This window comes from Equus caballus, chromosome 12, assembly GCF_041296265.1.
Source record: "Equus caballus isolate H_3958 breed thoroughbred chromosome 12, TB-T2T, whole genome shotgun sequence".
NCBI lineage: Eukaryota > Metazoa > Chordata > Mammalia > Perissodactyla > Equidae > Equus > Equus caballus.
Window position 1 is genome coordinate 35,610,469 of NC_091695.1, and position 16,173 is coordinate 35,626,641.

General features: G+C 48.8%; 1 protein-coding gene across 25 annotated transcripts in view; it reads left to right on the top strand.

The window, feature by feature from the left end:
- Positions 1–13,212, top strand: part of LOC138916708 (liprin-alpha-1-like) — a 105,932-nt gene extending 92,720 nt beyond the window's left edge. For 12 of the 25 annotated variants that reach the window (XM_070229944.1, XM_070229947.1, XM_070229945.1 and 9 more), the window contains 4 exons: positions 6,118–6,293; positions 7,260–7,328; positions 8,223–8,388; positions 10,847–13,212. In XM_070229944.1, the coding sequence (XP_070086045.1) occupies positions 6,118–6,293; positions 7,260–7,328; positions 8,223–8,388; positions 10,847–10,905 (470 nt within the window). In that variant the 3' untranslated portion in view covers positions 10,906–13,212. Of the gene's footprint in view, positions 1–5,237; positions 5,340–5,510; positions 6,294–7,259; positions 7,329–8,222; positions 8,389–10,846 lie in introns of those variants that run through there. The other 13 variants (XR_011424041.1, XM_070229934.1, XM_070229938.1 and 10 more) reach the window with 5 other exon arrangements.
- Positions 13,213–16,173: the final 2,961 nt, after the last annotated feature.

Genomic DNA, 16,173 nt, shown 5'->3' on the forward strand with positions numbered 1-16,173 from the left:
GTTTTTATTCCTCAGTTTGTTGATGTGGTGTATCACATTGATTGATTTGCGGATGCTGAACCATCCCTGTGTCCCTGGTATGAATCCCACCTGATCATGATGTAGGATCCTTTTGATGAATTACTGTATTCTGGTTGCCAAAATTTTGTTGAGAATTTTTGCATCTGTGTTCATCAGCGGTATTGGCCTGTAGTTCTTTTTCGTGCTGTCCTTGTCAGGCTTTGGTATCAGCATGATGTTGGCCTCGTAGAATGTGTTAGGAAGTGTTCCATCCTCCCTAATTTTTTGGAATAGCTTAAAAAGGATAGGTATTAAATCCTCTCTGAAAGTTTGGTAAAATTCCCCAGGAAAGCCATCTGGTCCTGGGGGTTTATTCTTTGGGTGCTTTTGATGGCTGTTTCAGTCTCTTTGCTTGTGACTGGTCTGTTCAGATTGTCTCCTCCTTCTTGAGTGAGCTTTGGGAGATTGTAGGAGTCCAAGAATTTATCCATTTCCTGTAGGTTATCCATTTTGCTGGCATATAGTTTTTGCGTAGTATTCTCTTATAATCCATTGTATTTGTGTGGAGTCTGTTGTTATTTCTCCTCTTTCATTTCTGATTTTGTTTATTTGAGCTTTCTCTCTTTTTTTCTTTGTAAGTCTGGCTAGGAGTTTGTCAATTTTATTTACCTTCTCAAAGAACAAGCTCTTTGTTTCATTAATCCTTTCTACTGCCTTTTTTGTTTCAATACCATTTATTTCTGCTCTGATTTTTATTATTTCTCTCCTTCTGCTGACTTTTGGCTTTGTTTGTTCTTCTTTCTCTAATTCGGTTAGGTGTAGTTTAAGATTGCTGATTTTCTGGTTTGTTAAGATGTCCCTGAATGGCCATGAATTTTCCTCTTAATAGAGCTTTTACTGCATCCCATATGAGTTGGTATAGCATGCTATCATTTTCATTTGTCTCCAGGTATTTTTGGATTTCTTCTTTAATTTCTTCCATGATCCATTGCTTGTTCAATAGCGTATTGTTTAGTCTCCACATCCTTGTGCCTTTCTCAGCTTCTTCCTTGTAATTAATTTCTAGCCTTATAACATTATGATCGGAGAAGATGCTCGTTATTATTTCAATTTTTTTAAATTTGTAGAGGCTTGCCTTGTTTCCCAACCTATGGTCTATCCTTGAGAATGTTCCATGCACGCTTGAGAAGAATGTGTATTCTGCTGTTTTTGGATGAAGCATTCTATATGTATCTATGAAGTCCCACTGTTTTAGCTTTTCGTTTAGCTCCACTGTTTCTCTGTTGATTTCCTGTCTGGATGATCTATCCATTGATGTGAGTGTGGTGTTGAGGTCCCCTACTATTTTTGTGTTATTTTTGATATCTTCTTTTAGGTTTGTTAATAGTTACTTTATGAACTTTGGTGCTCCTGTGTTGGGGGCATAGATATTTATAAGCGTTATTTCTTCTTGATGAAGTGTCCCTCTGATCGTTGTATATTGGCCCTCTATGTCTCTCTTTACCTGCCTTATCTTGAAGTCTGTTTTGTCTGATATAAGCATTGCGACCCCTGCTTTCTTTTGTTTGCTATTGGCTTGGAGTGTTGTCTTCCACCCCTTCACTCTGAGCCTGTGTTTGTCCTTGGAGCTGAGGTGTGTTTCCTGGAGGCAACAAATTGTTGGATCTCGTTCTTTAATCTATTTTGCCACTCTGTGTCTTTTTATTGGCGAGTTCAGTCCGTTTACGTTGAGGGTGAGTATTGATGCATGAGGGCTGAATGCTGTCATTCTGTTGCTCGTTTTCCGGTTTTCCTGTGTTTCCTTTGTTTCTTGTCCTGTGTGTTTTAGCCTACCCATTGACTTCTGCAGTTTCTTAGGCTGGGTTTCTTAGATTTTTCCTTATTTATGTTTTATGTTTCTGTTCAGTTTTTCAGTTTAGTGGCTACCCTGAAGTTTGTATTCAGAATCTCGTGTATAACATAGTCCATTTTCTGGTGGTCTCTTACTTCCTTAGCCTAGATTGTTTCAGTCCCTTTCCTCCTCCCCTCCGAAATTATTATTTTCATCTCTTATTCCAACTTGTGTTGTGAGTTTGTGGTTAGAGTGATAAGATTATCTTTGCTTTGGTGATTTCCTTCCCTTTATCCTAATGCTATAGTTGAATATTTGCTATCCTATTTAGCTTCTGTCTATTTGTCTCCCTACTCTGTGTTTTGTGACCCCTTACTCCCTTTTTTTCTTTTTTCAGGTATGAGAGCCTTCTTGAGTGAAGGTCCTGTGACTACGAAGTCCCTTAGCTTTTGTTTGTCTGGAAAAGATTTAATTTCTCCCTCCTATCTGAAGGATATTTTTCCTGGATAGAGTATTCTTGGCTGAAGATTTTTATCCTTTAAAGTTTTGAATATGTCACTCCAGTCTCTCCTAGCTTGTAAGGTTTCTGTCGAGAAATCCGCTGAAGGTCTGATAGGGGTTCCTTTGTAGGTTCTTTTCTTCTGCCTTGCTGCCCTGAGTATTCTTTCTCTGTCCTTCATTTTTGCCATTTTTACTACTATGTACCTTGCAGTAGGTCTTTTTACATTGACAAATGTAGGAGATCTGAAAGCTTCCTCCACACACATTTCTCTCTCAATCCCTAGATTTGGGAAGTTCTCTTCTCTGATTTCGTTGAGCACACTTTCTGCTCCATTTTCCTTTTCCACGCCCTCAGGAATTCCGATGATTCTTAAGTTGCATTTTCTCATTGAGTCAGCTATTTCTCTGAGCTTTTCTTCAGTTTTTTTAATTCTTAGTTGTCTTTCTTCCTCTGTCTGGAGCCATTCAGCCTGTCTTTGATTATGCTAGTTTGCTCCTCTATGGTGTCTACACGGGCATTCAGGGAATCTGTATTCTGTTTTATCTGGTCCATTGTGTTTTTCGTCTCTAGTGTTTCTAATTGATTCTTCTTTATAATTTCAATCTCTTTTGTGAAGTAACTCCAGAACTTGTTGACTTGTTTCTCTATATTTCCCTTTACCTCATTGAGTATTTTGAGGATAGCTATTTTGAACTCCTCTTGACTTACTTTACCCATTTCCAAGCCCTCAGGACATAATTCTGTGTTTTTATTGTTTTCCTTTTGGACTGGAACTTTTATAAATTGCTGGATGGTAGAGGAGAGGTTTTTGCGCATGATGCTGTTATTTGGTTGCAGGTACAGCCTGTCGCCACTAGATGGGGGTCGAGAGCCTTGGTTCTGAGCCCTGCGCCTTCAGCCACGATGGTGGCACCCAGCATGGGTTGAGGGAGGAGGGACACTTTCTCTCATGCCGACCTGGATTGGCACAGCTCTCGCTCTCTGGTCTCCCAGGGCCCTGGCTTGCTGGGGTTCCCCCACGCGAAAGCTGTCCCCTGTTAGAGGGTTTCCGCTGCTCCAGCGGTGGGAGTCCTGCACGATCTCCCAATGCACGGCCCCTCCCCTGCTCCTTCTCACACCCACGGCAGCGATCCCAGTCTCTAGGGGAGGGAGCGAAGACCCCGTTCCAGCTCCTCTGAGGGCGGCTCCAGCCTTCCGTCGTTTGGCTGCTGTGGGTCTGTGAGGATTTCTGTTATTGGGATTTTTTTTTTTTGGTTGGAAAGCAGTTGCTCTTTTTAGTTGTAATTTGGAGGGGAGAGAGTCCTGGGTGAGCTCACGCTGCCATGTTGCTGACGTCACCCCTATTTCTAGATATTTTATTCTCTTTGTTGCGATTGTAAATGGTATTCTATTCTTGAGTTCTCGTTCTGTTAGTTTGTTATTAGAGTAGAGAAATGCAACTGATTTTTGTAAGTAGACTTTGTATCCTGCAACTTTGCTGTAGATGTTTATTTCTAATAGTTTTCCCATGGCTTCTTTTTTTTTTTTTTTAAAGATTGGCACCTAGGCTAACAACTGTTGCCAATCTTTTTTTTCTGCTTTATTTCCCAAACCCCCCTGGTACATAGTTGCATATCTTAGTTGCATGTCTTTCTAGTTGTGGGATGTGGGATGCCGTCTCAACGTGGCCTGATGAGCGGTGCCATGTCCGTGCCCAGGATCCGAACCCTGGGCTGCCTCAGCGGAGCGCGCGAACTTAGCCACTCAGCCACCGAGCCGGCCCCGCCATGGCTTCTTTAGGGTTTTCTCTATATAAAATCATGTCGTCTGCAAACAGTGAAAGTTACACTTCTTCACTGCCAATTTGGATTCCTTTTCTTTCTTTTTCTTGCCTAATTGCTCTGGCCCAAACCTGCAGTACTATGTTCAGTAAGAGTGGTGGGAGTGGGCTCCCTTGTCTTGTTCCTGTTCTCAGGGGGATGGCGCTCAGTTTTTCCCCGTTGAGTATGATGCTGGCTGTGGGTTAGTGATTTCCCATTTTTAAAAATATTAGGAAATTTGTTAAGTGGAGAAAACTAGTCTGGCATCCTTACAGAGGAGGGAGGGTTGGAGATGAGTGCTTTGAAGACCCTCCTCTCATGGCCTGGTGGTTCAAGTCTGGCCCCCAGCACTCAGCGGCCCAGGTTCGCTCCCTGGCCGCAGCACCACAGCACCTGTCTGTGTGCGGCCGTGCTGTGGGGCAGCTCGTGACTTACCACCAGGGTGCGCCACCACGCCCTGCATCTCTGGGAGGAAGCACGGTCCTCCTCTGAGCCACAGCACCTGTGCCTACTTTCTTGTGCTTACGTCAGTCTGCGCGAACCGTCTCAAGGGGAACACTCCTCCTGTGACTTGTTCTGACGTGTGTACTCCTTCACTCAGAAATGCCACCCCCTGCCACACTGCTGGGTAACACCAGGGCACAGACGGGCAGGACTCTGCTATCGGCTCACTGGACTCCAGTGTGGCGATTCTGCTCTAGCCACTTATCAGAGGGCTTCAGGAGCACAGACGGAGCCCTGTGTCTCTGCCTCCAGGGCTCAGGGGGCAGCACAGAGGCGCTGGTTCAGCTGGGCCTTGGAGGTGGAGGAGGAGCTCCTTAGCAGGGGACGATGGCAGAGGCGGCTCAGTGAGAGCGCAGGTGGGGAGATGCAATGGGAGCCTCTCACCCGGCATGCCTCGAAAGCATCGACTACAATAGTCTGCTTTTAAGTAAGACGTTAACGATTAAGCTCAAAGTAAAATCTCCCAGAATTTTCAGAATAAAGAAATCACTAACAACAGTCATAATAATAGGTAAGACTTAAGAACTCGAAGCACTTTCAGAGGTTAATTATTTAATCCTTCCCACAACCCTGTGCGTGTGAGTGCTGTCTTCTTCCCCAGGTTTTACAAAGAAAGAAACTGAAGACAAAACTGGTTGAGGACACAGCCCGTTTAAAGGATAGTCTGGTCATGATTGAGCTAACGTGAATCACAAGAAAAACCGTAAGCCAGCTTTTATACTATATATATATACACACTTTATACTATATATGTAGTGCGTATATTTTATACTATATATATAGTGTGTGTGTGTGTAGTATAAAAGGGCATTGGAAATAAAATGGGTAAATCAGTTTTGTCTGTTTTCTGTATCTGTTTTAAATCTTTTTATAGTTGACAAAAGTTGTCTTTGGAAGTGATTGGTGAGCATCCGGAGATATTTTCATGGAGTGGCTATTTTTAGATCTCTACTAGAGCGAATTTAATAATGGATCACTTCGTGTGGTGTAAGATCTTCCCCCCAGTCTCTGATATGCTGGAGAGCATCTTTAAGTTTCTCTCTTTTTAAAATGAGACAACAAAAAAGGCTTCAAGGAAACAAGCTTCAAGATTACAAATGAGAGATTTGTGTTGAATCGAGCAGGGCGCCAACTCCTTCTCTGACGAAAAGAAAGTGTTTCAGAAACTCTGAAGGCTGTAGAGGAAGCGCGCTCGTGCCTGGTGGGCATTCAGCTTCTTCTCTGTCCTTCTGGTTTCTGACCCTGGATCCTCCTCATTTTCTGTTCTCTAGAAAATAAATGTCCGTAAGAACTTCATTGCTCTTGGGTTCTTTGGCAGCATGAGTTCTAGTGGGACAGTTTCCCTTCGATGGAGGAGGGCCGAGGCGTGACCTCTAAATGCAGCAGCGGTTGCCTGCCCACCTTCTGTGTGCTGTTACAGGTGTGCATGATGAAGACAGCTTTGTGCAGACGCCGTTCTAATTGTTTCTGTTCACCTGTAGACGTGCTTGTGTGGAGCAACGATCGAGTGATTCGCTGGATCGTCTCAATTGGTCTTAAAGAATATGCAAACAATCTGGTGGAGAGTGGCGTTCACGGTGCACTTGTGGCCTTAGATGAAACCTTCGATTTCAGCGCACTGGCACTCTTGTTACGGATCCCTAAGCAGAACACACAGGTATGCTGCAGAGCCGGCCCGGCTCTCACTCAGCGTTCAGTCAGGTCTCCTGATGGAGACATCTAGCTGGTTAACTGAGTGGACACAAAACTTCACAGTACCTCAGACAACTATCCCTAATCCACAAAATACTGGTTCCAAACCAGCAATGCTTAATTCTTCATTAGTTTTGCCTGTCCTTCCATTTTCTGTTGTCAGCATGAGAGTCTTGTGATAAAAAAAAAAGGGGAAACTTCGTTCAAGTCCATATGCTCGTAGGAGTGACGACATGTATTTAGTTCTTACGTGGAAAGAGAAATGCTCATAGGTACACCGATGGAGATTCTGTTAATTTTGTTTCTATTGCCCTGTGTGATTCTTTTTGACACACGGGCTCACCTGAGAATCAGGAAATTTATTCTTCTTCTACAGAAGATTGTATGTCTTTTGCCGATACCCCCCATCCCCCCACCAGCACCAACACACAGAGCACACTTTCGTAGATAGTCTGCCAGCGGTCATGGGTCCCTTTCCCTGAAAGCCCATCCATGGGCTCCGCAGGAATCCCCTAATTTAAAATGTGGTTGTGGGGGCCAGCCCGGTGTTGCAGTGGTTAAGTGCGCACGTTCTGCTTCTCGGCAGCCCGGGGTTCGCTGGTTCGGATCCCGGGTGCAGACGTGGAAGCACTTGGCAAGCCATGCTGTGGCAGCGTCCCACATATAAAATAGAGGAAGATGGGCATGGATTCTAGCTCAGGGCCAGTCTTCCTCAGCAAAAAAGAGGAGGATTGGCAGCTGGTGTTAGCTCAGTGCTAATCTTCCTCAAATAAATTAATTAATTCAATTAAATTAAATGCTGTCATGGCTCAAGGTGTTTATAGCCTGAGCTTTTTAAAAGTCTTGATTTGAAAAACAGTTGTGATATGCTAACGTCCTTCAGATTAGATTGATGAAGCTTTGCGGTATTGTTGTTTCGTTATGATTTCAGGCTCGCGCTGTCTTGGAACGAGAATTTAACAACCTTTTGGTCATGGGGACGGACAGAAGGTTTGATGAAGTGAGTTTTCAGCCTAATGAATTTTATTTAAATTTGCATTCAGTGTGAATTATTTGTTTATACGCACGTGAGCCCCGTCGGCAGTCTCTCTTCTAAGGGTGGGGATGATTTTACCTCCTGAGCTAAGCTTTGCTCTCAAAAATGTGTTAACAAATGAGATAGTAAGAAACTCGTATTTTCAGTCTGAGGTTTTCTGTTTTTAAAATATTTGCTATTGAAGTTTTGATAGCCCTCAAAAATGTTGTTCCCATCAACATTGGTGGCAGCCGAGGCATGGCGTCCATGGGCTATGTTTGGGGACCGCTGGATGTCTGACCCCAATCCAGAGTCCCTGTGCTTTGGAGAAACCTGTTAGAAGGAGATTAGAGAAACGCAACATGTTAATTTCCCCTCACACAGTCGTGACTGGTTTGTTCCCACACTGTTTTTATTCTTTCCTTCGTTGCCCCTTAAGAAAACGTGAGTTTGCCTGGTGACTAGGAGGACAGCTAAAGGAGCGCTTGCTGGCTCTTCCCCGGCTCTAAGGCAGAACTGCTTACAGCTTGGAAACTATTTTAAGACAAATAGAAATGTATTATCTTATACGGCAAGAAGATGATTTCTCCAAGATAAGAAAGGAAACGGGGTGATGAACAGGAGGCACATGCACCTGGCCGGCCCAGGGCCGTCCTCATCGATGCCCAGTGAGGGCCCCACATAGTGTTACTGGGCCTGTCACTCTCAGAAGTTCCCGGTGGGGACAGTAGATCCTGTGGTTATCAGGAACGGGTTAAATAGGTGTGAACAAACATGCAGTGACGAGTTCAGCAGTCAGGTTCAAGGCTGGTAACTTGACTGTCTATTTTTGTCCTTTATTTTAAAATCAGTCTTGTTTTCTGTCCTTTAATTTCCCAGGACGATGATAAAAGCTTTAGGAGAGCACCTTCTTGGAGAAAAAAATTTAGACCAAAGGATGTTCGTGGCTTAGCTGCTGGGTCCGCAGAGACTCTCCCCGCCAACTTCCGGGTCACCTCCTCTCTGTCCTCACCCTCCATGCAGCCGAAGAAGACGCAGCTGGACGGTAGGTGTGCAGGGGCGGCCAGCCGCTGTGGGCGGCAAGAGCAGCTTTGTGGCTGGAATGTTAACAGTGATCCAGAATGGCCTCTTGGATGTGTTACAAGGCATTGAGTACTGGTGCATGCCCAGGTTAAGTGTTTTAAAATGAATCCTAACATCTGTGCATAACAGTTTAACAATAATGTAGGTTTTTTAGAGTCTTGTCTGGTTGAATCTTAGCATATCCTTCCAACTAATAAAGCTGAGCGTCGTGTGTGTTCTCGGCGTGCTGAGTGGACGTCCTGTAGCCTGTGTGTGTGGCAGGCAGCCCTGGAAGGCTCCGCCGCAAGGTGGTGCAGCAGCTCTCGGGCCACGCCGGGTGCTCCCGGGACGTCTCTCCACCTGGAGAGGTGACTGAGTCCATCTTAGAGAACACAGTTTCCCCCTCTGTGAGCCTTCCCTTTCCTCCCTCCACCCCTGCTGGCATTGGTCCCTGTCACTGCGCACCATAAGGACGGAGAGGAGGAAGAAGGTGAGCCTGGGCAGGTCGTCACTGGAGCGCGGTGGGCCGTGGGAGCGCACGAGCCTTGCAGTCAGGGTTCCAGATGGAGCTTGCGGTTTTCCCTTTGACCGCCGCTCCGCTTGGAGGACACGGCTGATGACAAGTTGGCCGCGCTTTACTGACCGACCTCTCAGCTCTGACCGCGGCCCCCACGATGACAGGATCAAGGGCAGATGGCCTCTGTGGACCCTGGCTCTGCCGCTGAGGAGGGGCACAGCCTCGAGCACTGTGCCTCAGTCTCCCCGTCTGTAGGGCCGTCGTCGTACAGCCGTGTCCTCTTCAGCGGCTGTGGCAGTGAAACGGCTGCTCCTCGTCAGGCTCGTAGGAGGCGTCTGCGGGTCCTGGTCCCATGTGGTGCTGGCCGCTGGGGCCATTGTAGCCACACTCCCGTTACGAAGGACTTCATTCTCATCTCTGTGGCCCATGGATCGGCTATGGGAAAGGAAGCGCTTTTAAAAATTGTCCTGAGTTGGCTTTTACAAGTTTCCCTGTTCTTAGCCCTTCCCATATGTAGGTTTGTGAGTTTGGCTCTCACTTGCTTATATCAAAATAAGAGAAAAGCGCGTGTGTGTAAAGCCTTCGCTCAGCCGGACGCTTGGTGAGATGGCCCCCAGGGCAGCACTGCTGCTGGAAGCCTGCATCTCTCTGCAGAGCTCAGTGATCTGGTTAATGGGGCAAGAGTAGCAGTGTCTTCAGTAGCATTCTTATTCCAAGGAGCATGAGGTAATTTGTATAACTCTAACGGTAACTCGGCCCTCCACTTATTGAATAGGCTGCCGGAGCGCCTTCTGATTTTCTTCACAGCTTCGTGCCCAGTTTCCTCAGACTCAGTCACACTTCCCGTGTTCAGTATTGACGGCGACATTGAGATTAGAGTTCAGATAAATTAAAAATAAGCCTAGAGAGAGGTGTAGGGAATATATTACATGGAAGACGGCTGTTGACCCTTGTGGGAAAACTGAGGCCCAACCCCGGGAGAGTGGACTGCTCAATGCCTTCTTAAATAAGGGGCATCGGGGAAGCTATAGCTGGCCTCCTGGGACCTCAGGGTCAGGGTTTGGAAAGATGACCCATGCTCACCGACAGTGCCGGCTGTCGTGCCATCTCTTCTGGAACCACGGCACATTCTTGATAAAACGTGTTCCTGCTGGACCCGAGGGAACACAAACTGTGTAATTGGCAGTCGGGAATATCTGCTCCAGGTGTTTGCACATTTTCTGTCCAGGTTGCAGGGGAGAGGCGGGGCTCACCTCTTGGGCCGTGCCGTGTGTTTCTCGACAGGAACAAGGCCTCAGTGGTACACATCACTTCCGGCAGAAACTGAGACTGGGTTTTAGTGTTCTTAGATGAGTCATTGTCCTCTACCCACCCCCTGCAGCCCGGCCCTGGGGAGGAGTGCCCTGGATGCTCCCTCAGACAGGCGCGGAGGGCAGGTGGCCCGAGGGCGCGTCTCCCTCAGGCCAGGCCTGCATTTGACTCCGGTCACCTGCACCCCGTGGTGTCTAGCGCTGCCCCGGGTTATCTACCTCACACCGGCCTTGGGGATATCACGTTTAGGCCCCGAAGAAAAGTCTAGTTGCTCTGCAAATCTAGAGAGTTTCAGGAGAAACAAATTTACCAGCTGAAGTAGTTGTCACTTACACAGAGGACATCACGAAGTGTGTATCATCTGACGCGTCCTTGCTGTCGTGAGATTAGCTGCCAGTGGCTCCCAGGGCTGCTGGGGGCTGAAGAGAAGCCCCTCCTGGCGACGCTTAGGTTCTCTTTCCCTGGCTCATCCGCTCCCATCTAGCAGTTTCCCTGGGAGCCCTCAGTAGGTGGTGTTGTAGGTGTGCAGATGTGTGTGTACGTGTGCCCCGTGTGACGTCTGAAGACTAACCGCACGCTGTGTTTGCACGCTTCCTCCCCGGTGTCGGAGCAGGCAGCGTGTCGGGAGCGCAGAGGCTGGACGCCGCCACGGTCAGGACTTACTCCTGCTGAAGCCCCGTGGTGAGTAGAGGGCTCCGCGTGCCCGGAGGCCGCAGAGGCGGCCGGGTGACCGCACGGGGGCGCTGCCTGGCCCGGAGAGCCCGTTTCCGTTCCTGCAGGCCTTTAGGAACACGCACGCAAGCCCGGCTGCACCCGTTACGTGGTTCTGGTGTTCTGTATGCTCACAGTTGGTCACAGAGGGGTTCGTGTATCCTCATTTGTTAAGGAAAAAAGTGTATTTGCATTTTTTCCTTAAAACTGAAAGTGCTGGACTCTTTTCAGTATCTGCTAATGTCTTTTGGGGGTGGGGAGGCAGGAGAGCAGCGCGTGGCAGGAGCTCACCGGCTCAGCTCTTGGCTGGCGACCACCCGTGGTTGAGAGCGCCCGGCACGGCGGCTCTCCGCCTTGACCCTGGCATCCGTGCTGGTGTCGCTCCCAGGTCAGCGGCGCCCGCTGGCTTTCTTCGAAATACACGTTCTTGAATGAGCCGCACCCCGCACAGCCAGGTTTCCTGGGGCCACGCTGTCGTGAACCCTGAGGGCCTGGTGGGTGGTTTTAAACACACAGCTGCGTTGCCATCGCAGGGGTGCAGTTACGAGCAGCCCGCTCGCGCTGAAGGGGTGACGTGGGGCTGGGAGCCCAGCCCCTGCTCGTGGCACCAGGGCCGGGGGCTGTGTTCCGCTCTCCACTTTTCACGTCTCCGCCAGAAGGTTTGATTGGTTTCCTAATCTTTTTAATTGGTAACTGTTAGACATACGCCAAAAGGAAGTCAGCAAGGAATTTTCTCATTGATACGCGTACTCCTTGACGTTTCATCTCAGTTCTCAAGCAGCTACAGCGCAAGGGGCAGGGAGGCAGGGCTGGGCCTCAGGACGCAGGTGCGCGCCGGGCGGCCCGTCCTGAGGCTGATTGTCCTGTTTGTGCTTCCTTTCCAGTTTACCCACACTACTTCTACAGATGACCGTGCAGCGCTCGGGACCCGGCGAAGACGGCCTTTCAGAATTCAGTGGATCTGCAATCTGTTGATACTTGTTACATGGACCCTAAGATATTTTATTACAGAGTTTTTAATTAGTGAAAAATTCACGAATACCATAGAGAAAATATTTTAGAATTTAATGTTTCTTATATTTATGTAAACATATGACTTCATTTATATAGTTAGTTACTTTTTCATGTATATCCAGGCTATAAATATCCTTTCAAATCGATTCTGTTCTTCTATCTAATTTTAGTCTTTCAAACGAATGTACTGTAATGCTTGTATGTATAAATCCTATGAAAAGATACAGGGCTTTTGTAAATTATGCGTTTATTGTAATTATCATTAATTTTTTAATAATAATCGGCGAGAGAGAAGAGGATTTTACTGCATTTGCATTTGTAAGATCATCATGACATGGTGCGCGTTATCCTGACAAATGTAACCAGCTCTACAACAATCATTTTGAAACAAGCAGACTTAATTTCAAGCAATTGCGTTTTAATGACTGACCTTACTCTACTTTTTCTAGCAAGAAATGCTTTATCCTGCAGCGTGAACAGACTGAAAGTACCTGGTGTTAAATATGAGCTTCTGATAAAATTTGGGCTGAAGGGGCCGTCAGAACTGTGAGCATCTCTGGTGGCTCTCAGTAGCTTGCAGAGCTCGTCCCTGGAGACCCGCACGGCTTGTCCTCAGCGCCCGGCACGAGCCCCAGCCGGGAGTACTTCTCTCGGCCACAGGAAGGGCTGGGGGGCTCTCCGGGCTCTGCCCCGACGGGTGGACGCGGGCCCCCGCCCCGCTGCTCTTTGAGGACCAAGCAGGAAGCACCGCGCTCCACAGGGACGCCCGTGCCGGAAGAGGAAGGCGCGGGCTCCCTGAAACCAGGAAACCACGCAGTGCGACTCTACTAAAGGCCTTATTTTTTCTTATGTAAATCATCTTTTTACATTTGTTTGTAAACATGTTGAAAGGAGGGACCTATTGGTACATTTTTAGCTTTTGACGATATAGCCGTTTTGGACTGTCTAAGTAGCAGGTGTAACTTTTCCTTTTTAAATGGCACATTAAAGAGCCAGCAGGAAATGTGTTCCCACCACGGTGCATTATTTATTATACAGCTCATTTTGTCGGTGGACGGTTTACATTCGGTTTCTGCTTTTAACTTCCTTGTACGATTCTTTCGTTGTTACATTCTGTTTTCTGTTAATCTTGTGTGAACCTCCTGATTATGTAACAAAGTATGTACAGTCTCCTTTTGAACTATTTTTATCACAGTATTATTTATTGCTTTCTTTCAATAAAGTACTGAGGCGTTTTCCACTGCCAATAAAGGATACTGAGAATAAGCTGTCATCCTGTGACAAATCGGCCGCAGCTGGCTCATCTCCGGCTCCAGGCTGATTCAGTGGCGGCAGTGTGGTCGAGTGGACTTTCTTGGGTAGAAATCAGTTGACAGAATGAAAAAGCTGGGGATGGAAGCACAGGATGGGGGCGTCCCCGCCAGGAAGCCCAGGGGCTTCCCGCCTCGGCCCCCGAGGCCCAGACCCTCTCTCGCTGAGACCTGGGGGACCAGGCCCGGGCAGCCTGGCGCTCAGAGGCACCGCAGGCCACAGGGAGGCGCGGAGGCGCGTCAGTCCATGCGCGCACTGGGGCCCTGCTCTCCTGCTGCTCCCGCCCTGGGCTGTGTCCTTCTGGTTCCCAGGGAGCCTGGTCTCGGAGCGCTCAGATGGAGTCCTGAGTCATGAAGCAGTCCGGCGCGAGAGGGGAGGGACGCGCCGACGGGCCCGGGCAGGCAGGCAGGCAGGATGCGCCCGGCTGCAGGGCGGCAAGGCGCGGCGCTCGTGGCTGGCAGCGCCAGGCCCAGGGCACCCGATGCCTCAGCCCCTACGTGCTGTCGCCCGCCCTCCCCCCACCGCAGTATTGTCATCAGGTCTGGGGGTGCACGATGCCCAGGCCGACCCCATGCCTCGCGCTGTGTTGGGTGGGCGCTGCTGACTGTCGCCTCGGTTTTCCTTTTCCTGTTCTGCTGTCCTTCCAGGGCTGACGGCCGCCTCTCCTGAGTGACGTGTTTTCTTTATTCGGGTGAATACATTCCAGCTGGTGTCCGTCAGGGCACAGCGATCCGGTGGTTTGGTGTTCTCTTGAGAGCCTGTGCTGGCTGGTTTTCCAGTTTTGTTGGGGGCAGCCTTTTCTTGGCATTTCCTCGTTCTTGGGTTCACTTAAGCGTGAGACTCAAAAGCACATAGCGCTTCCCTGCTTTTTCACCCACCAGTCCGTTTGCCTGACCAAAGCTGGGCAAGCCTTGGGTAGCCTGAAGCTTCTGGAAGCAGACCAGGTCATCATTGACTCTTTAAGTTGCAGGTGTTTGATTAAAACTTCATTCGGTGGTTCCGTTTACGCCTTTAACAAAAGGTCAGCTCAGAACGACGCAGAGAGCACAGGCCGGTGTTGCAGTAGCTCTGCTGTGCTAGGCGCACTCTGCTGTGCTAGGCGCACTCTCAGCCACGCCTCCCGGGTCTGCTCGCCCCACACGCAGTGTCCCAGGGCTCGCCCGCAGTCGGCGGGGATGGGAGCCATTCGCAAGCCAGGTGTGGCCACACTGAAGACTCTCTGGACCCTTCCCACCGCTAGAACTCTGTCGAGCCTCCTTTAGCCTCATAATTGCTGCCCTTAAGTTTCTCTTTTCAAGTCTCACATCATGCACTTTAAGGTAATTGTGGGTTTGGGGTTTTCTTTGCTCTTTTGCTGGCTAAGTCCTGTGCTCATGGGGATGGGCTCCCCAGGGTCTGGGGAGGAGCGTGTCTCCCCTGTATCTCCGGCAGGTGGATAGCGAGGTGGGCGTCCGGGTGCTGTGGGTGCTGTCCTAACCACCGACATGTCATCGAGTGCATTCCCAAATAGCTCAGAGGCTTCTGTTTCTGACATTTCCTTAGCTTAACTCCTCGGTGAGGAGTAGTAGCCAGTGGTTTTGCAACCGCGTGTCCTTGACTCAGTGGGGCACCTTTTGGAGTCCTGTTGTTTGAGGCCAGCGCTGCGTGCGCCCCCTCCACCTGGCACACGCCGAGGGCACACCCAGTGCAGGGAGGAGCAGGGCTGGCGTGGAGGATCCATCCTTCGCCTCTTCCCGCTTTCAGTGCTTGTTGGCCTCCTGGGCTGTGAGCCGGGTCTCCCGTCTCTGCCTCTGTCTTCACGTGGCCCCACCCTGTGTCTTATCTTCTGTCTCTTACGAGGACACTTGTCACTGGCCCACCTAGGTCATCTGGGATGGTCTCACCTCAAGACGCTTCACTTAGTTACACCTACAAAGACCCCTTTCCCAAATAAACTCACGTTCACAGGATCCTGCGATTTGCACACAGACACATGCTTGTGAGGCCCCCGTTCACCCCATTCCACCTTTCGACATTCTGGAGAAGAGCTGCCCTGCCCGGGAGATACCCGGATGGATAGACCTGGCTCTACCCCAAGGGACCCACCCCCCGGTGGGAACATGGTGAGCCGAGAGAGGGAGCCGTGACGCCCGGGCTCCTACATAACACGTGCTTAATGTGGCCTCTCGATTCCTCCAGTGTGGACTTTGCCTCTTGGCATCTCCTTCTGGGGGATGAGAATTTCAGCTTTCCCGCACCTCCCTTTCTCCTCCCCAGCTCCCAGCAGAGCTGAATCCGTGTTCACTGTTGCCATGAGGAAGGCTGGAGGTGTTATTCATTGCTGGGCCAAGTGGGTTACTATGATTACAACCGAGGGCACGTGTTGTGTGCCCAGTATTTACAGATGAAATGACCGTGTCTGGGATTTGCTTGACAATAATCTTGGCGGAGGGGTAGGTCAGGATATGGGTCAAACCAAATTGACCGTGTGGGTTGATAGTTGTTGAAGGTGGGTGATGGATTCATGAGGGTTTATCATAGTATTCTCTTTTTGCATTTGTGTGACATTTTCTATAATAATATTTTAATAGTTATTTTAGGGAGACCCTCTGTGTTTTAAACCCTCAGTCTTTAGATGTCGGGAAAAATTGCTTCTTGGTCCTCACTTTGGAATGTAATTTACCCAAGTTTTGAACATTAACTGCAGCCCACCCATTTTACACCACAACTCAGCATGCACGCACTACGTTTCATCCATTCTATCGTGACTCCTTTGTGACATTTTGGTGTCTTTGAAGTCAGGATGTGTCTTACAAACGATGGCATCTTAGACTTGATGAACTATGGCGTACGACAAAACTTCACGTGGGCTGCGGCTTCTCTGCTGCTCCTCCCACTGACAGGTGGGGTCTCATCCCCTGCAGC